Source organism: Xenopus tropicalis, chromosome 7 (assembly GCF_000004195.4).
Source record: "Xenopus tropicalis strain Nigerian chromosome 7, UCB_Xtro_10.0, whole genome shotgun sequence".
NCBI lineage: Eukaryota > Metazoa > Chordata > Amphibia > Anura > Pipidae > Xenopus > Xenopus tropicalis.
This window is the reverse complement of record NC_030683.2, coordinates 13212881-13230298: the sequence shown is the minus strand read 5'-3', so window position 1 is coordinate 13230298 and position 17418 is coordinate 13212881. Positions and strand designations below refer to the sequence as shown.

Here is a 17418-nt window from a genome sequence, read left to right as displayed (position 1 = left end):
GTAGCTGTTTGTCAGAGAGGAAGTAGCTGTTTGTCAGAGAGGAAGTAACTGTTTGTCAGAGAGAAAGTAGCTGTTTGTCAGAGAGAAAGTAGCTGTTTGTCAGAGAGGAAGTAACTGTTTGTCAGAGAGAAAGTAGCTGTTTGTCAGAGAGGATGAAGCTATTTTCCAGAGAGGATATAGTTGTTTGCCAAAGAGGAAGTAGCTGTTTGTCAGAGAGGAAGTAGCTGTTTGTCAGAGAGGAAGTAGCTGTTTGTCAGAGAGGAAGTAACTGTTTGTCAGAGAGAAAGTAGCTGTTTGTCAGAGAGGATGAAGCTATTTTCCAGAGAGGATATAGTTGTTTGCCAAAGAGGAAGTAGCTGTTTGTCAGAGAGGAAGTAGCTGTTTGTCAGAGAGAAAGTAGCTGTTTGTCAGAGAGGATGAAGCTATTTTCCAGAGAGGATATAGTTGTTTGCCAAAGAGGAAGTAGCTGTTTGTCAGAGAGGAAGTAGCTGTTTGTCAGAGAGGAAGTAACTGTTTGTCAGAGAGAAAGTAGCTGTTTGTCAGAGAGGAAGTAGCTGTTTGTCAGAGAGGATGAAGCTATTTTCCAGAGAGGATATAGTTGTTTGCCAAAGAGGAAGTAGCTGTTTGTCAGAGAGGAAGTAGCTGTTTGTCAGAGAGAAAGTAGCTGTTTGTCAGAGAGGATGAAGCTGTTTGTCAGAGAGAAAGTAGCTGTTTGTCAGAGAGGATGAAGCTATTTTCCAGAGAGGATATAGTTGTTTGCCAAAGAGGAAGTAGCTGTTTGTCAGAGAGAAAGTAGCTGTTTGTCAGAGAGGAAGTAACTGTTTGTCAGAGAGAAAGTAGCTGTTTGTCAGAGAGGATGAAGCTATTTTCCAGAGAGGATATAGTTGTTTGCCAAAGAGGAAGTAGCTGTTTGTCAGAGAGGAAGTAGCTGTTTGTCAGAGAGGAAGTAGCTGTTTGTCAGAGAGGAAGTAACTGTTTGTCAGAGAGAAAGTAGCTGTTTGTCAGAGAGGATGAAGCTATTTTCCAGAGAGGATATAGTTGTTTGCCAAAGAGGAAGTAGCTGTTTGTCAGAGAGGAAGTAGCTGTTTGTCAGAGAGAAAGTAGCTGTTTGTCAGAGAGGATGAAGCTATTTTCCAGAGAGGATATAGTTGTTTGCCAAAGAGGAAGTAGCTGTTTGTCAGAGAGGAAGTAGCTGTTTGTCAGAGAGGAAGTAACTGTTTGTCAGAGAGAAAGTAGCTGTTTGTCAGAGAGGATGAAGCTATTTTCCAGAGAGGATATAGTTGTTTGCCAAAGAGGAAGTAGCTGTTTGTCAGAGAGGAAGTAGCTGTTTGTCAGAGAGAAAGTAGCTGTTTGTCAGAGAGGATGAAGCTATTTTCCAGAGAGGATATAGTTGTTTGCCAAAGAGGAAGTAGCTGTTTGTCAGAGAGGAAGTAGCTGTTTGTCAGAGAGGAAGTAACTGTTTGTCAGAGAGAAAGTAGCTGTTTGTCAGAGAGGATGAAGCTATTTTCCAGAGAGGATATAGTTGTTTGCCAAAGAGGAAGTAGCTGTTTGTCAGAGAGGAAGTAGCTGTTTGTCAGAGAGAAAGTAGCTGTTTGTCAGAGAGGATGAAGCTATTTTCCAGAGAGGATATAGTTGTTTGCCAAAGAGGAAGTAGCTGTTTGTCAGAGAGGAAGTAGTTGTTTTCCAGAGAGGAAATAGTTGTTTGCCAAAGAGGAAGTAGATGTTTGTCAGAGAGGAAGAAGCTGTTTGTCAGAGAGGAAGTAGCTGTTTGTCAGAGAGGAAGTAGCTGTTTGTCAGAGAGGAAAAAGCTGTTTGTCAGAGAGGAAGAAACTGTTTTCCAGAGAGGAAATAGTTGTTTGCCAAAGAGGAAGTAGCTGTTTGTCAGAGAGGAAGTAGCTGTTTGCCAAAGAGGAAGTAGCTGTTTGTCAGAGAGGAAGTAGAAAGACTCACATGCAAACCAGGAAATACGTTCCCCCATACAAGCCATACAAGAGTGGCCCAAACCAAGGAAAGTAACTAAAATTTTCCCACAAGATACAGAACTTTACTCAGGAACAGTTATTCTTTCCAGGTACAGGGATTTATTTTGATGACAGCATCATGTGACCTGGGAAGCAGCCATAGGCTATGTAAGGAGATGTCATAGGGTAGGATAGGAGATTTAATGGTATTTTAGTTGAGTTATAATTAGTTATCTGCAATTCCCATACACTCTACCCAAATACACATCATATCCCTGTACTGGGGCAGGGTGCAAGGGACAACTCTATGCGCAATACTTAGTCATTTATCTGCTGCTGAGAGAGGAAAACTCCCAGACATGGGTTCCAAGGTTCCATTTCTCTCACGTGAAGCTTCAGGATCAGATGGAGCCGCTGCCGAGCCCCATTCCATTCCCATGTGGGGGTGCATAGGCTTAGGCTGGGCAGGTATAATGGTGCCTGATATAAGTATTGAACCTATTGTGGGTTAATGGGCGGCAGTTGCTGCCTGAAGGCCACCCTTGGAATGATAACGAGCACATGTCACTGCCTCTTATCTCCACCGACCTTCATTTGGGTTTGATGGTCTCAAAGGCAGTGTTTATTGCTATTAATCAGTGATATTGTGATACCGATGCAAACTCTTCCCTCGTCCTATCTACTGACCTGGGCCTGGGGACAAAGATCCCCAAAGTCATTGGCTTGTTCCTATTGATGTCATCGCTGCAGGCACAAAAACCATTGGCTGCTTTCTGCCCCAGCTAGAACATTCCGGGGAAATAACAAGCCGCTTTATCTGCTCTGCCCCAGTAATCAGAGGCTGTAAATGACACGGAGATGGATGTGCGATTAGGAATTCCTGTTTATAGGGAGGGCCTAATTCTCTGTATTGTCCCTAATGCCGAAGCACCAACTTCTCATGCATTTACACTGGGAAACCGTTCTAATCATCCATTTGTATTGAGTCGCCTACTGCAGCCTTCCCGGTACCCATGGGTGCCATATTCTGCTACCTCTGTGTGCCCAGGGCCACTACCAGGGGCCACCTTATTCCCCTGGGGCCAGTGTAATACTGTATTTGGACCCTCATGGTAGGTTTAGTGATCTACAGCCATTGCCAGTGCCCCCAAATGGGCACCCTATACAGTCATCTCCTGAACCATTTAACCCTTGATGGGAGGTGGGCTCTCAAGCACTCACCCACTGAACCCATGGTGGAGAAGTTCTGTCTCTTCCATGGGTTTTGGTGCTTGTATCCAACTCTGATGTTGTTCTGCCAGACTATCCCTCCCCTCATTGCTTGGATAATATGGTACAATTATTGTTTCTGGAACTTATTCAGCTCTTCCAGCTCATTACACATTAATATTTAATCTTGTTTTTTTTTTTTTTTCCTTTCATGATGGTTTATCTCTGTAATTCCATGTTTATATAGTGAAACTGTACCTGACACCTTATGCACATTTGTGGCAGCCATGGTTAGAGAGTGGCCTGCCCGGCGTATTTTGTATTTCTAGTAACTGCTTGTGACTGTATTAGAGGGTTTCTAGTTGGGACCAAGGAGAGACCCGGTGATACCACCACTGACCTGAGGTAGGCTTTGTACCACCAAGGACTGTGGTCCTGTTTATGTCTGGCACTGGCCATTGGTTGAAGCAGAGTTGGAGTTGGGAACCAGCGGCCCACCAGAGAAGCTTGGCCCCAGTGGCGCTGTCTGCAGGAATGAAAGAGAACAGGGTGAGGCCGACCAATGGCAGTAGATCTTATAGCCATATATTCGGTTCAGCCTGGGGGGCACCTTGGCATTCCCCAGTCGGACCCTGATTCAGTGAAACAGCTGGCATCTGCCCATTGGTTTGTAGCCACTTAAGGATAATTTTGGAGATATAGTGTGGCCTAAAATGAGTGAGGCCTGGTGGGGGAAACTAGAGATGTTCATCTATGTGCAAGAAACTGCATCCTTTTGGGGTCCGTGACCACCAAAATCCAGACCTTGGTTGGAATACATGGGAAACTGGTTAGAAAAAGGTTCCTGGTTCCTGTAAAGCTCTCAGGGCAGGAGATGTGCAGTTCTGCTCTTTATCTTCTATGAGGAAAGGACTGATTTAGGCAGGGGGAGTGTGTGCGTCGTACATCCCCAGTGTGAGGCGCAGCTATAAATTAGCTCTGTGCCACCTTGTGTCTCCTTATAGGAGCCTCTTCCTCTCTCCCCCTTGGCTCAGTCTCTCTCCCCCTCGGCTCAGTCTCTCTCTCCCCCTCGGCTCAGGCTCTCTCTCCCCCTCGGCTCAGTCTCTCTCTCCCCCTCGGCTCAGTCTCTCTCTCCCCCTCGGCTCAGGCTCTCTCTCCCCCTCGGCTCAGTCTCTCTCTCCCCCTCGGCTCAGTCTCTCTCTCCCCCTCGGCTCAGGCTCTCTCTCCCCCTCGGCTCAGTCTCTCTCTCCCCCTCGGCTCAGTCTCTCTCTCCCCCTCGGCTCAGGCTCTCTCTCCCCCTCGGCTCAGTCTCTCTCTCCCCCTCGGCTCAGGCTCTCTCACCCCCTCGGCTCAGTCTCTCTCTCCCCCTCGGCTCAGTCTCTCTCTCCCCCTCGGCTCAGGCTCTCTCTCCCCCTTGGCTCAGTCTCTCTCTCCCCCTTGGCTCAGTCTCTCTCTCCCCCTCGGCTCAGTCTCTCTCTCCCCCTCGGCTCAGGCTCTCTCTCCCCCTCGGCTCAGGCTCTCTCCCCCTCGGCTCAGTCTCTCTCTGCCCCTCAGCTCAGGCTCTCTCTCCCCCTCACTCCCGGCTGCAGGTAACACAATGAACTGGGTGGGGGTATCTATTTCTAGCTAATATAGGGGGCAGTGCCAGGGTAACTAGGGCACCCTGCACACACTGGCACAGTCTGATGTAAGGAGGAATATCATTAATGTCCTTATGTATGGCAATGTAAAAAGATTGCTCCCCCCCATATGGAGGGGATGAAATTCCAAAATTAGGGATGTGCAATCTGCCAGTGGGATGATGGGAGTTGTAGTTGGAGACCCTGGGGCAGACACCGACATAGCAGTGAGAATCCTGGGGGGCCCTGGTCTGGCCCTCTGAGCCCTATATACCAAAATTAGCCACTACCTAAGGCCCCTGATAGGCTGTGCCACTGCCAGTCTGGCTTTGCCCCTCCCCTGCATGATGCACAGCTTTATTATAGATACTGAAATCTATGATAATTGTCGTTGCTATGAAATAGCCCCTGAGCTTTATCCGTGCCCTCAGTGCCTCCTTCCAGAAACACAGTAAATACACACCCCCTGCGCCTATTTAGAAATATATTTTATATCATGATGCCAGCGGCAGAATAACTGGGGGAGCAGAGGGAGCCCCATGGGCCCTGCCGAGACCTGGGGTTAGTAAGGAGAGAGGGTGCAGGAAGGGCCCCAGTAATTGCATGATGCAGACCGCACTGCTTTCTGGGCAGCCATGGAGTAAGCAGCGGCTGGTTTAGGGTAACCATACCCCGGCAAGGGGGTGCTCTGCTGCTAGAGGGTCGTCCCTCAGAGAAGAATGAACTTTATTTAATGTTAAAACTGCTACAAAAAACAATTACAGAGCAAAAACTTGATGCAAAATCAATAGCATTTAAAGCAGTACTGAGTAGGGCGCTGTGTGTTCCATCCAGCAGGGGGCGCAGTTAGACCATTATACCTGCTCCCACAGTCATAAGTGTCTGAAATAAACATTCATCAAAAGCTTCTTATTTACAGAAACTACAGACACAGCGGCACCACAAAATGCCACCAAATGCCCCTTATTATTACTGGATCCTCACTGATTCCAACCAATAGGCACAGGGAGCTGCTCTTCCTCGGGGTGATCCCCCTGTGTTTAGTTACCAGGCTGCGCCCAATGGTTCGGGGGCACCGGAGCAAACACTTATTACTGAGCTTGAGTGTGGGACATTGCGCCATCTTTACCGCTTGGCACGTGGGCATTTGAATATACACCTATTATATATATATATATATATATATATATATATAGTACCAAAGACACAATACAAGGCTGATCAGCAAGGAATTCAGATTCCGATTACATGGCAGCTCAGAAACCAGTGCATTCTGCATCAGAATTCATTAAAGAAGGAAAGGTACAATCACAGGGGGCTGCCAGAATGTTAGGGACCCCGCCCCAGTGATTCTAATCGCTTACCTTATACCCCGGGCCGGTGTGGATTTCTTCTTACAGGAGAACCAGCCCAGGGTATAAGGTAAGCATTTAGAATCAGCTTATCAACTCCAGCCCAGAGCTCACTGAGCATGTGCAGTGCCACTGACACACACACAATATGGCCTAAATAAATCCAAGATGGGGAGCTGCTGTGGGGCAATACAGTTTTATGGCAACTGAACCTCTGGGCTGGTACAGTAAGTTCCGGATATACAACAGTTGCAGATTGGGCAGCACTGATAGAAAGTGTTATGGTCACTACTGAAACCATCTTGAACTGCTGTCTCATCGCCTTGCCTTACTCTTACCATTCAGCCTCCATCTTGCCCTCCTGTTACAACTTGACCTACTGGCACCATATTGCCCCACTGACTTCATGTTGCCCTCCTGTACCTGCTACCCCCCTCAGATCTGTTCCTACAACTGGTGTTGTGTGGGACACGGGGCCCAAGAGCAGTCCCCTTTATTTGTATGACCCTAAAGACATCTCTCAATGAGCCTCCAGATCTTCATTAGGTAGCTGAAGAAGACGATAAGCAGGGAAGTAGGAGACGTGTCAGCAGAGGGGGCCAGAAATATGGTGGGAGTACAGGTACCAGGCAGGAGTCATAGAAGATGGAGTGGAACAGATTATGGCTGCCTGGTGGGATGTGACTCTGTTCTGATATGAAGACCATCATGGATCCCTCGGTGGCTGTACAGTAAAGTGAGCTCTTTGCCGCTGCTTCTGGATCTTGGTGAAGCTTCTGTTGCTCTGAGTGGCCATGGCAGCCAGTTCTGTTTAGTTTCATGGTTATCAAACCTTCCCGTTACAGCTCAGATAGGGTTAGTGTTGGCCTTTACCAACTTTTCCCCCATAAGATGAAGATGAAGCTCAGACTGGATTCTTTTTTAACTTCACGTTAACTGTGGGTTTCTCCTACTCCCATGTAACTGGAGGAGTCCCAAGCCGGACTTGGATTTCTTACTATTGAGTGCTATTCTGATACCTACTGGGAGCTGCTATCTTGCTCCCTTCCCATTGTTCTGCTGATCGGCTGCTGGGAGGGAGGGGGGGATATCACTCCAACTTGCAGCGCAGCAGTAAAGTGTGCCTGAGTCTGAGCTTTCAGGAGCGGGCGCTACACATTAGAACTGCTTTCAGCTAACCTATTGTTTCTCCTACTCCCATGTAACTGGAGGAGTCCCAAGCCGGACTTGGATTTCTTACTATTGAGTGCTATTCTGATACCTACTGGGAGCTGCTATCTTGCTCCCTTCCCATTGTACTGGCTGTGGCACCCTGGGAAATGAAGAATATGGCTAGCCCCATGGGAAAAACTTGATGCTTAGACAGAGGTGTCTCTAACTCCCACTATTTTTCCCCAATTACAGACGGAACTTGCAGTGTTTTCCCGTCATGTGATCAGCGAGTGTCGAACACAACATCACAAAATGGCATCTCAGGATCAATATATAAACGGGCAATAATTACCGATGTGTACATCCAAATTGATTAAGATTCTTTATTAGGTCACTTATTGGTCCAGCAAAGGATTCAACATGGCCGTCCAAAGTTAAATATAAATGTATTTTAATTACCAGTTCTGGAAATGACAAAAAAAAAAAAGAAAAGGACAAAGGAAGGGGGAACAGCGGCAAAGGAAGCCTGGGAGGGTCAAAAAGAATAACAAGTTAAAATCATACGAACATATTCAGAAAGCCTGTAGGGGGCGGGGCTTATATTAAGACCATAAAAGACACCATAAATAGACAGACACAGGCATTAGGAGCTATGGACACAAGTACAAACACAATTTCAAGTGTTTTCTGTTTGTGGTTTTTTTTTTCCTCGTTTTTTTTTTTATTTTCAATCGTTCAAATCACCAATAGTCGTTTGTTTTTGTTTGTTTTTTTTACAGTACAAATATCACCTTGTGAATACACAAAAAACACAGAAGAAAACTCTGCTTTACAGAAAATACAGGATATATACGCGAATATATATCAATTATAGACATCTTCCCATTCTTAAAAAAATTCCATTCTGTACATTGGCAATCAGAGCGGCGAATACTTTAGTTTCTCCTTGAATTAACAGGGTTAATTAGGGCAAAAAAAAAAAAAAAGAATAAAAAAATAAAGGGCAAATAAGATAGAGAGAGTGGGTAACAGGGGGACATGGCTTGGCAGTAAATAGGGGTGGGGTTAAGAGAAGAGGGCGGAGACTAGGACCTGTATCTAACCTGCAGTTCTACAACCTGCTGCACTACAGTTCCCCGGGAGCTGTTGGGGAGTTGCGGTTCAACAAAAACTGCCTTTGTATGACCCCCCTCCCTGCTGAGCACTTTTGCATTTTTTTTTTTACAGCTTTCAAAACTTAAGCGCTTTTTAAACTGCTAATGTAATCGATTTGAACCAACAGCACCACCTGGTGGTCATTTTGTGCGACTGTGACCGTCGGCTGAAAATGAATTCCCTGATAGAAGAAACGTCCCGTGGTGTCGCCCCTGCTCACAAAATGAAGGTTGGGAGCAGAGGAGTCATGGGATGTTTCTGCGGGCGGTTCACGATAATATCAGTTTATGATTATAATAGCAGTTTAAAACTGTTAATATCTTGAAAACGATAAAGTGCTCAGAAGAGCAATTAAACGTTCACTAGTTTTGAGAGCCATACACGGGCCAATAAGAGTGGGCAAAGTCAGCCGTATAGGGATCTGACTGCCCAACTTATAGCCGTGGCCCAGATATTTATTAGACGGGTTAGAAAAAACGTTGATGTGGTTCTTAATTGGTCGGCTCTCCCTAGAACCTCACTATGATCCAACCATCAGCAGGGCGACCACAATGATTGGATCATTCCTACTTTCCCAATTGGAGTGGAGCTGACAAGCTTTAGACCTTTTTGCAGGACACTAACACTAGCCCCGCCCTCCCATTTATTTATCCATCTATAGTTTAATTGATGCTGTAGTTAAAACCCACATTTCTGTGCATTATAAGACATTTTTGCATTCATTGTTATGGGGGCCGGCTTTTTTATACGTGCACTTCCTGTTCGGACAGTCCCTTCCTGGGGGAAGGCAGTGCAACTGGGAACATTGGTGCAATGGTTCCTGCTCTTATTAAACCCCCATTAGCCAGACGGCCAACCTGTAATGCTCACAAAGCTTGGGGTGAGTGGAAAGCACTGAACTATCCAGTCCTGGAACATTCCTTTTTGAATCTCTGTTCATAAAAACTGCCCCATAGGAGGGTAAAATATACATATACAGGGAACATATACAGGGGAAAAAAACAGAGATTTTAAGCACAGCATCAAGTCCTATTTCCCCTTTAATGTGAGGCTTATTCAGAAGAACACTAATGCTAAAATACAAACTGCTCTTGCACCCAATGGGTTAATATTTAAAAAATAAAATCCCTGTAACAAGCCCCTGGCTTCCTGCCCTTCTCGGGTAACATAGTCTCCAAATGGGTAGTGCGTTGGGCCTCGTCCTCTCCGGGGGGAAAAGGGGAAAGAAATGATGAACCGCAAATGATTTTGGGCCAAAAAAATACAATCCCAGTCGGGGCCCAAAGTCATTGAGAGGAAGCCACTAGGTCACCTGATGGTCCCACATTGGTCATTTATATAAATATATAAGGTTATTCTATTTCTTGTGTTTCTGGCGAGTATGAAAACGTTTGGACAAAAATATATATATATCACTATGGATGGAAAAAACATTTAAAGGGGAAGTAAACACCCCATAACAAACGTATCATTTCTTGCTCTTTCGAGCGCTTTTGCCGTTCACATTATCTTGGTATAATAAATTTCAAAACAGCAGCGCCATCTACTGTTACTGAAAAATGTCAATTCTAGTGGGGGGGGGGGTATAAATAAATTATCTACTGTTGCACTACAACTTCCATTGGATGCAGGAGAGTTGCAGTAAAACGGGAGATGGGCCGAGTATGACTACTGATTGTGACTGTGACCAATAAGAGCTGCCAATTTGGATTATATATAGGATCACCTGAAGGCCACCCCATTGGACCCAGAACATGCTCATTATTTGTCCATACTCCACCCCCTAGCCTTTTTAGAGAGACCCGGATGGAGAGGCCTCTCTAAAACGTGCCTCTCTAAAACGTGCCTCTCCTGATAGGTCTCCCTAGAACGATTCAGCTGGCTGGGCATTAATGAAATTACTGAGCAGAGAAGCATCTCCGGGCGCTTCTCTGCTCATTTCTGTTGCTCAGCTCTGCTAAATAACTTCATTTTGCCCAGCTACAGGGAACAGCAGGGGGCGCTGCTGTGGCAAATTCATTATACTAGCATAGAAACCGCTAATATCTCAAAAACTAGGGTACAAAAAAATATGTGCTCGGGAGGGGAAACTTCTGATTCATTTGTTTGGGGGGTTGTTTCATTTGACTCTAAGAGCAATGTGAATTTCAGAAAGAGCGTTTCATCAAATCAGCATCAAAGCTTGTAACAAAATAGTCAAAAAAAGTTCTAGTTTATTGTTAAAAAATGTAAGAATTTAAAAAAACCAAAAAAAAAAAACCTTGGTTTATAAACGTGGGGGGACAAATGGGGTTCACAAATAGATGCAATAAGATCTCTCTTTACATATATATATATATATATCTTTAACTGTGTCATAGAATACTTTAAAAGCGAAATCTGTAAGACTGCCTACTGACCATACAATCGAGACGAGAAAGGCACTAGAAACAGTTACAAATATCCTCCGGATTCGGATCTTTATTCTCTGGCGTAGAAATCTCTAAAGGGCGTTTATACGCGGCGTTTCTGTTTGAAAAATAAAGGTAGGAAATTCCTTAGAAAAAATCGCTGTACAACAGAGAGTTCTGGGACTTGGTGGGAGGGAGGAAGATTTTACAAAACCCTCTTTTTTTTACCAAACCGACCCAAACCGGGGGAGAAGGGCCGAGCCCTACGTGGAATAGAAATGCGACTATTTGGGAAAAAATATCTGGCAGTTCACGGGACGGCGGCTTAAGCCAGGGCAGTTGTCACTGGTGGTGAGGCTTTGGGGATCAAAAATACCTGGTGTGGGGACGGTTTATTAAACACAATCCAACGTGGAGTTGTTTAACTACAAGTCCCAGCATACCCTGGCAGCCACAGTGCATGCTGGGAGCTGTACTCTGATATAAAATATTTCAGTTGCAGCCCCGTCCTGAATAGAGATAAAAGCGCAGGGTGCAACTGCAGTCCCACGGGTCCTAGGGTGGTCTCCCCTGCCTGCACCCCCTCAAAACACACCTCTGGCTTCCATCGTGTTAGGGACGTAGCAACCTGTATAGCGACACTGCTTAGAAAATGGCTTACGGCCCAGTATTCAGGGCCTGTGATATGAAAGTATGTTTTCCCAAGAAAATAATGGTTTGTTCCCAGGCGCGGCTGGAAAAGAGAGCAGAAGGGTATAAAAGCATAGAATAATAAGAATAATAAGAAGGAGGCGGTCCCTTCCTGCACCACATGGCTAAGGGCCAGTCAGGCTCCTGCAGGGAAGGGGAAACAGTTCATGATAAATTAAATTCGTGGTTACACTTGTATCCAACGTGGGTCCTTTGGAGAGGAGAAATATCACAGTGCTGATCAGGTAAAGGTGAGTCTGGCTCGGGGCGTGGGCTCACTGGCCTCCTTTGGCCGCTATAACTGATTCACCAGTCGGCTGTACTTGGCTCGCTTCATGCCCAGACGCTGCAGATACGCCAGAATGGGCCACTGCATGGTGTATGGCACGATGCCAACGACGTTTCTCTCAAAGTACTGGAACGGCCTGTACCACCATACCCGGGATAGGAGGTTTGCTGAGCTCTCCTCTTTTAGCACCTGGAAATACAAACGCCACATTATTTATACATGTTATACAGATAGCTAGAATCTCAGCCATAAAGCAGGGCAGGACTGCTGCTTACAATGGGGGGGTCAGATAGGATCTGTGCCACTGTGACAGAATGCTCTGTTATACAGATAGCTAGAATCTCAGCCATAAAGCAGGGCAGGACTGCTGCTTACAATGGGGGGATCAGATAGGATCTGTGCCACTGTGACAGAATGCTCTGTTATACAGATAGCTAGAATCTCAGCCATAAAGCAGGGCAGGACTGCTGCTTACAATGGGGGGATCAGATAGGATCTGTGCCACTGTGACAGAATGCTCTGTTATACAGATAGCTAGAATCTCAGCCATAAAGCAGGGCATGACTACTGCTTACAATGGGGGGGATCAGATAGGATCTGTGCCACTGTGACAGAATGCTCTGTTATACAGATAGCTAGAATCTCAGCCATAAAGCAGGGCAGGACTGCTGCTTACAATGGGGGGGTCAGATAGGATCTGTGCCACTGTGACAGAATGCTCTGTTATACAGATAGCTAGAATCTCAGCCATAAAGCAGGGCAGGACTGCTGCTTACAATAGGGGGGGGGGGGGTATAAGTACAAACTGGCCGTTTCCATGAGGGAATCCCAGGGGAAGCATTAGCTGGATGCACTTTAGGGCAGGGTTGGCCTTACTGTGCCTCAGTCCCTTGGTTGCCAATGAGAGAGTTAAATAATTGGAGGCTAAAAGTGAAGGTTATTTGTAATTGATTCTTAAATTTCCCAGCAGATTTCAGTCCAAAACAAGAGAATAAAAATACCCTGCTGAAGTGATGGGCAATATTACGTTTCCCCCAGGGGCAGAGACGGTCAGGCGACTGCAGGGCAAGCGGGAAGGGTCCTGCCATTGCTTTCCTGATGCACAACCAGCCCTGGCGCTACTGTGGGTTACACACAGGCACCCTGTGTGTGTGCAGTATGGCAGCACCGATGGTTTCATGGGTTTCATGGGTCTGTAAGCACCGCTGCAGGGGTCGGGCTGTGGCCCTTGCAGTATTTACTTACAGAGCACCTCACAGCCTTTTGTAAACCAGAACAGAAATGTACCTTAATATAATACTTTTATCCCCAAATTTCCCTTCCCAAACATAACAGAATCGCTATTTTTTGAGACAAAAGAGACATAAATAGAAGTTAAAGATCCCCCCCCCCCCATTGATTTGTGACTGTTGGCCCCAGTCAGGGTCAGGCTGGCCTGCCAGAGTAGCAGAGTACCACTAGGGGGCCCCAGCCAAGGACACTTCCCATCAGCCCTTTCCTACTCGCACCCAGGTCTGTATAACACCATTACATTTAGCACTGCCTACGTCTAATTGTTGGGAGGGGCCCTCAGTGTCAGGTTCTCTGGTGGCCCCCAGGGGCCCCAGTCTGATAATGGTTCCATGTCCGTGCCCCTGGCCCTTAGCCTGAGAGGAAACCATGATAATCGTACAAATTACCTCCCAAACCCCCCTTCATGTCATGCATCCCTCCCTCCCCTTCATCCTGGCTGAATCCTGGCTGAATACCAAACAGAATCCTGGATTCGGCGCTTCCCTACCCAGAATGGAACAAGCTGAGAGTGGGGCTGCATTACACTGTGAGCTTAGGGGATGCTGGGAAATGGTCCCTGTAAGCATATAGAGACTAAAGTGATTCCCTTTTATCTTTGGAACATGTATTGTCTCCCCAACTGGGGAAAAAAAAAGATGGGGGGGTATATTTTCCCTGTAAGCCAGCAGGAGCAGGCTGTTTCCCTAGAAAAGCTGAAAGCAGGAAGTAGGCTGTGCAAGAAGAAATCTGTCCCCCGATCCTAATATACCATATACACTGCTGGAGCATGGATTTATACGTAGGGAGTAGCCTATATTCTACTTTGTATATAAGGCTGCCCTATAACCTTGCCCGGGTATTCCTGTTAAATAGTATTTCTACCAATCAATGAAGTGGATCGATGCAACAATCTTAAAAGCTTCCCCCGCAGGCCGTTACCGTCACTTTAACAAGGCACAGTTACACGCTGCATTAAATATGCATCATGTTTAGTAAATAGCATTGCCTCTCGTTACGGACTATATATAGAATGAAGCCTTTAGTGGGAACTTACTTGTTGGTTGGCCATGGTGTGGTACCACCAGAAGCTCCTGGATGTGATATAATAGGCCACGACTACGTCCACAGTGTAGTGATCATGGGCCAGCAGGATGCAGAAGATTCCCACGCAGCTGAGGAACCAGCAGATCCAGTGGTACAGCCAGAGGCGCGGCGAGGAATCTATTAGAAACACACAGAGGGCGTGTCCTTATCTATGGGCGTGTCTTATATCTTATATTGCACTTTACATGGGGGCGGGAGCTGCCACACCGCTAGGGCAAGCCATTCAGTATTGGCCAGGTTCCAGGTCATGCTGCATATATTATATATATTTATATATGTAGTGAATAAAGTACCCCCTATTGTAACATTTAGGGATATTATAAGTCCCAGAGGGGTTCCTAATAATATATAGTGAATAAAGTACCCCCTATTGTAACATATAGGGATATTATAAGTCCCCGAGGAGTTCCTAATAATATATAGTGAATAAAGTACCCCCTATTGTAACATATAGGGATATTATAAGCCCCCGAGGAGTTCCTTATAATATATAGTGAATAAAGTGCCCCCTATTGTAACATATAGGGATATTATAAGCCCCCGAGGAGTTCCGTGACCATATAGAGGTCATGAAACTCCGAGGTGACTTCTAACATCCTCATATTTTACAATAGGGGGTACTTTATTTATTATAATATACAGGTATGGGACCTGTTATCCAGAATACTCAGGACCTGGGGTTTTCCAGATAAGGGGTCTTTCTGTAATTCGGATCTCCTACCTTAAGGTTGCTAAAAAAAAATATTTAAACATGAATTAAACCCAATAGGACTGTTCTGCCCCCAATAAGGGGTAATTATATCTTAGTTGGGATCAAGTACAGGTACTGTTTTATTATTACAGAGAAAAGGGAATCATTTAACCATTAAATAAACCCAATAGGGCTGTTCTGCCCCCAATAAGGGGTAATTATATCTTAGTTGGGATCAAGTACAGGTACTGTTTTATTATTACAGAGAAAAGGAAAACCATTTTTAAAAATGTGAATTATTTGATTAAAATGGAGTCTATGGAAGATGGTCTTTCCGTAATGTGGAACTTTCTGGATAATGGGTTTCCAGATAAGGGGTCCGATACCTGTACAAGTTTTAGTGAGTCATGTGACAGAAATGACATCACTAAGCTCCGATTATAACTGATGACATCACTAAGCACCGTTTATAAGGATATAATTTACAGACTGGTCCCATAGGGAAATTCCCCAACTGTATATTATATAGTAATACTTATTCGCCCTTATATTGTGCTTAGAAACAACATAAAGGCCCTGCTAATAAACAGGGTAGGGAGAATAAATGCACTTACACTCTTTGATGAACATGTAGGTTAGCGTTAACATGACAGTGTGGCCACTGTATAAATAGTCCCCACACAAGGTGTGCGATCCTGTGATGGAGAGGCCCCCGCCCGCTAGCATCTTCAGTATCCTCCGGGTCTGTGCCTCCCACTTGCCAAACAGCTGCCGGGGAAAAAAAAAGAAGAAAGGGAGATGAGCCTGTGGGAAAACACAATACACAATATGCACGGGAGCTGCCATAGTGCTGCCATTTACAGTTATAACCTTGCCTGGCTGCCACAGCAGGGGCACAGAGATGCCTACGGAAGCCCAGAGGTGCCATTTACTACTGTAAATGGAAATCTTTCTCCATTTTCCGCTTCCTTTTGCCGACACTGTCCCTTTAAATTCCCTGTGCATTTACTAATTATAGTCACCCTGAATGGCTGAGCTTGTGTGTCACTGCCCTTGGGGACAAAACGGATATAGTACCAATGCCAGCGCCACATTAGGCACACTGTGCCACTGGGGGTACCAAGGCAAAGAGAATGCTGGGCCCGGGGGCTGTTTAGGAAAGAATTACAGGGGGGGGGGGGGGCTGCTCATACCCTGCCATACAGCAAGGGGATCCTCCTGTTTACACTGACAGGATAATAAATATAGCAATAAGGCTGGAAAGTGTGACAGGGGAGCCATACATAGCTCCGGTAACAGCGCCGGGGCAGCTCTATTCTCTGCGGAAAGCCCCGGCCAAAGGCACGTCTGGCGTTTCCTACACGGTACCCATCAATCACTGCCGGGCCTTCTCACTGTGGGTCCAGCAACCTGAGCAGTGATTAGCGGCTTCCCCGCGGGCTACACAGTCGCCTCCGGCAGTGACTGCTTAACAAATAAATACATTCTAGGTTTCAGGGTTCTGTTCTCTCCTAGAGGCCTGGAACCCCATTACACAGGCAATGGGAAGGTAACTGGCCTCCTAAACAGCTGATTGGCTGCTGAGAAATAATGCTACCTTTGCACCATTTATTAGATTACCCCCATTAGCCCCCGGACCCGAATTTTTCACCCCAAAACCTAGAAGAATACCCAGCCTGGCTTTGTACTGGCATCAAGGATGCCCCAAAGTCATATGGGTAACAAGGGATAAAGGACTAGTATAAGGGTCCAGCCATGGTGATCAGGTGACCTGTAGACTCCACATAGGGCCCCATCAGTCACTATCAATCTCAATATGGCATGACGCCCCTCCCCCCCCACCCCATTAGAAGTCATCAGTGGGAGGGTGAAGAAGAAAGGAATATTGATCCTCTTTATTGGAGGTCAGTTAGAGGTTTATGTTTTCACCCAACAGCCCTGTTATTGCAGTATATAACTATCTGAGGGTCATGTAATTGCTCGGCAGAGCAGGCAAGCATCCCACCAGTTTATACCCCGCTGTACACACTTACACATATATATTATTACCAGAAATAGTCCAAGAGTAATTTTAATCAAATGTTTCTGCTTATTTATATAGAGTAAAGCATTTCTCCTAATTGGCCACAGGAGGGCACTGTGATTCATATTCAGCAGATCAGGTCACGTGCAGAGAGTAAGTATGGCTGCACCCGCGGAAATTAAGAAACAAAACGATATGCAGATAAACAGGACTCCCTGCCAGAATAACCCATGCCTGTATGTTTCCCCCAACATTTATAGAGCATAAACTTAATTTATAACTTGGATATAATGTCCCTCTAACCTGTCAATTATTTCTCATTGGCAGAATGCCTCAGAGTTAAAATGGAAGTTCCCTGGACCTGCAGTCTGGCTATGAATCCAATTTATGACTTTGGGCCAGGCACTTACACTAGCCACGTGGCACCATATAATGCTGGTATTCTTAACCTATGGGTCCCCAGAATGTTTAGAAAGGGTCCTTGCCCCCCCACAATTCAGCAAAACTGCCT

General features: G+C 45.8%; 1 protein-coding gene across 4 annotated transcripts in view; it reads right to left on the bottom strand.

Annotated features, from left to right (window-relative positions):
• Positions 1 to 7662: 7662 nt before the first annotated feature.
• The window catches only part of sgms1 (sphingomyelin synthase 1), a 105097-nt gene continuing 95341 nt past the window's right edge, over positions 7663 to 17418 (bottom strand). For 3 of the 4 annotated variants that reach the window (XM_012966487.3, XM_012966488.3, XM_031905022.1), the window contains 3 exons: positions 15499 to 15652; positions 14144 to 14310; positions 7663 to 12006 (listed from right to left, as the gene is read on the bottom strand). In XM_012966487.3, the coding sequence (XP_012821941.1) occupies positions 11824 to 12006; positions 14144 to 14310; positions 15499 to 15652 (504 nt within the window). In that variant the 3' untranslated portion in view covers positions 7663 to 11823. 4 annotated transcript variants of the gene reach the window in all.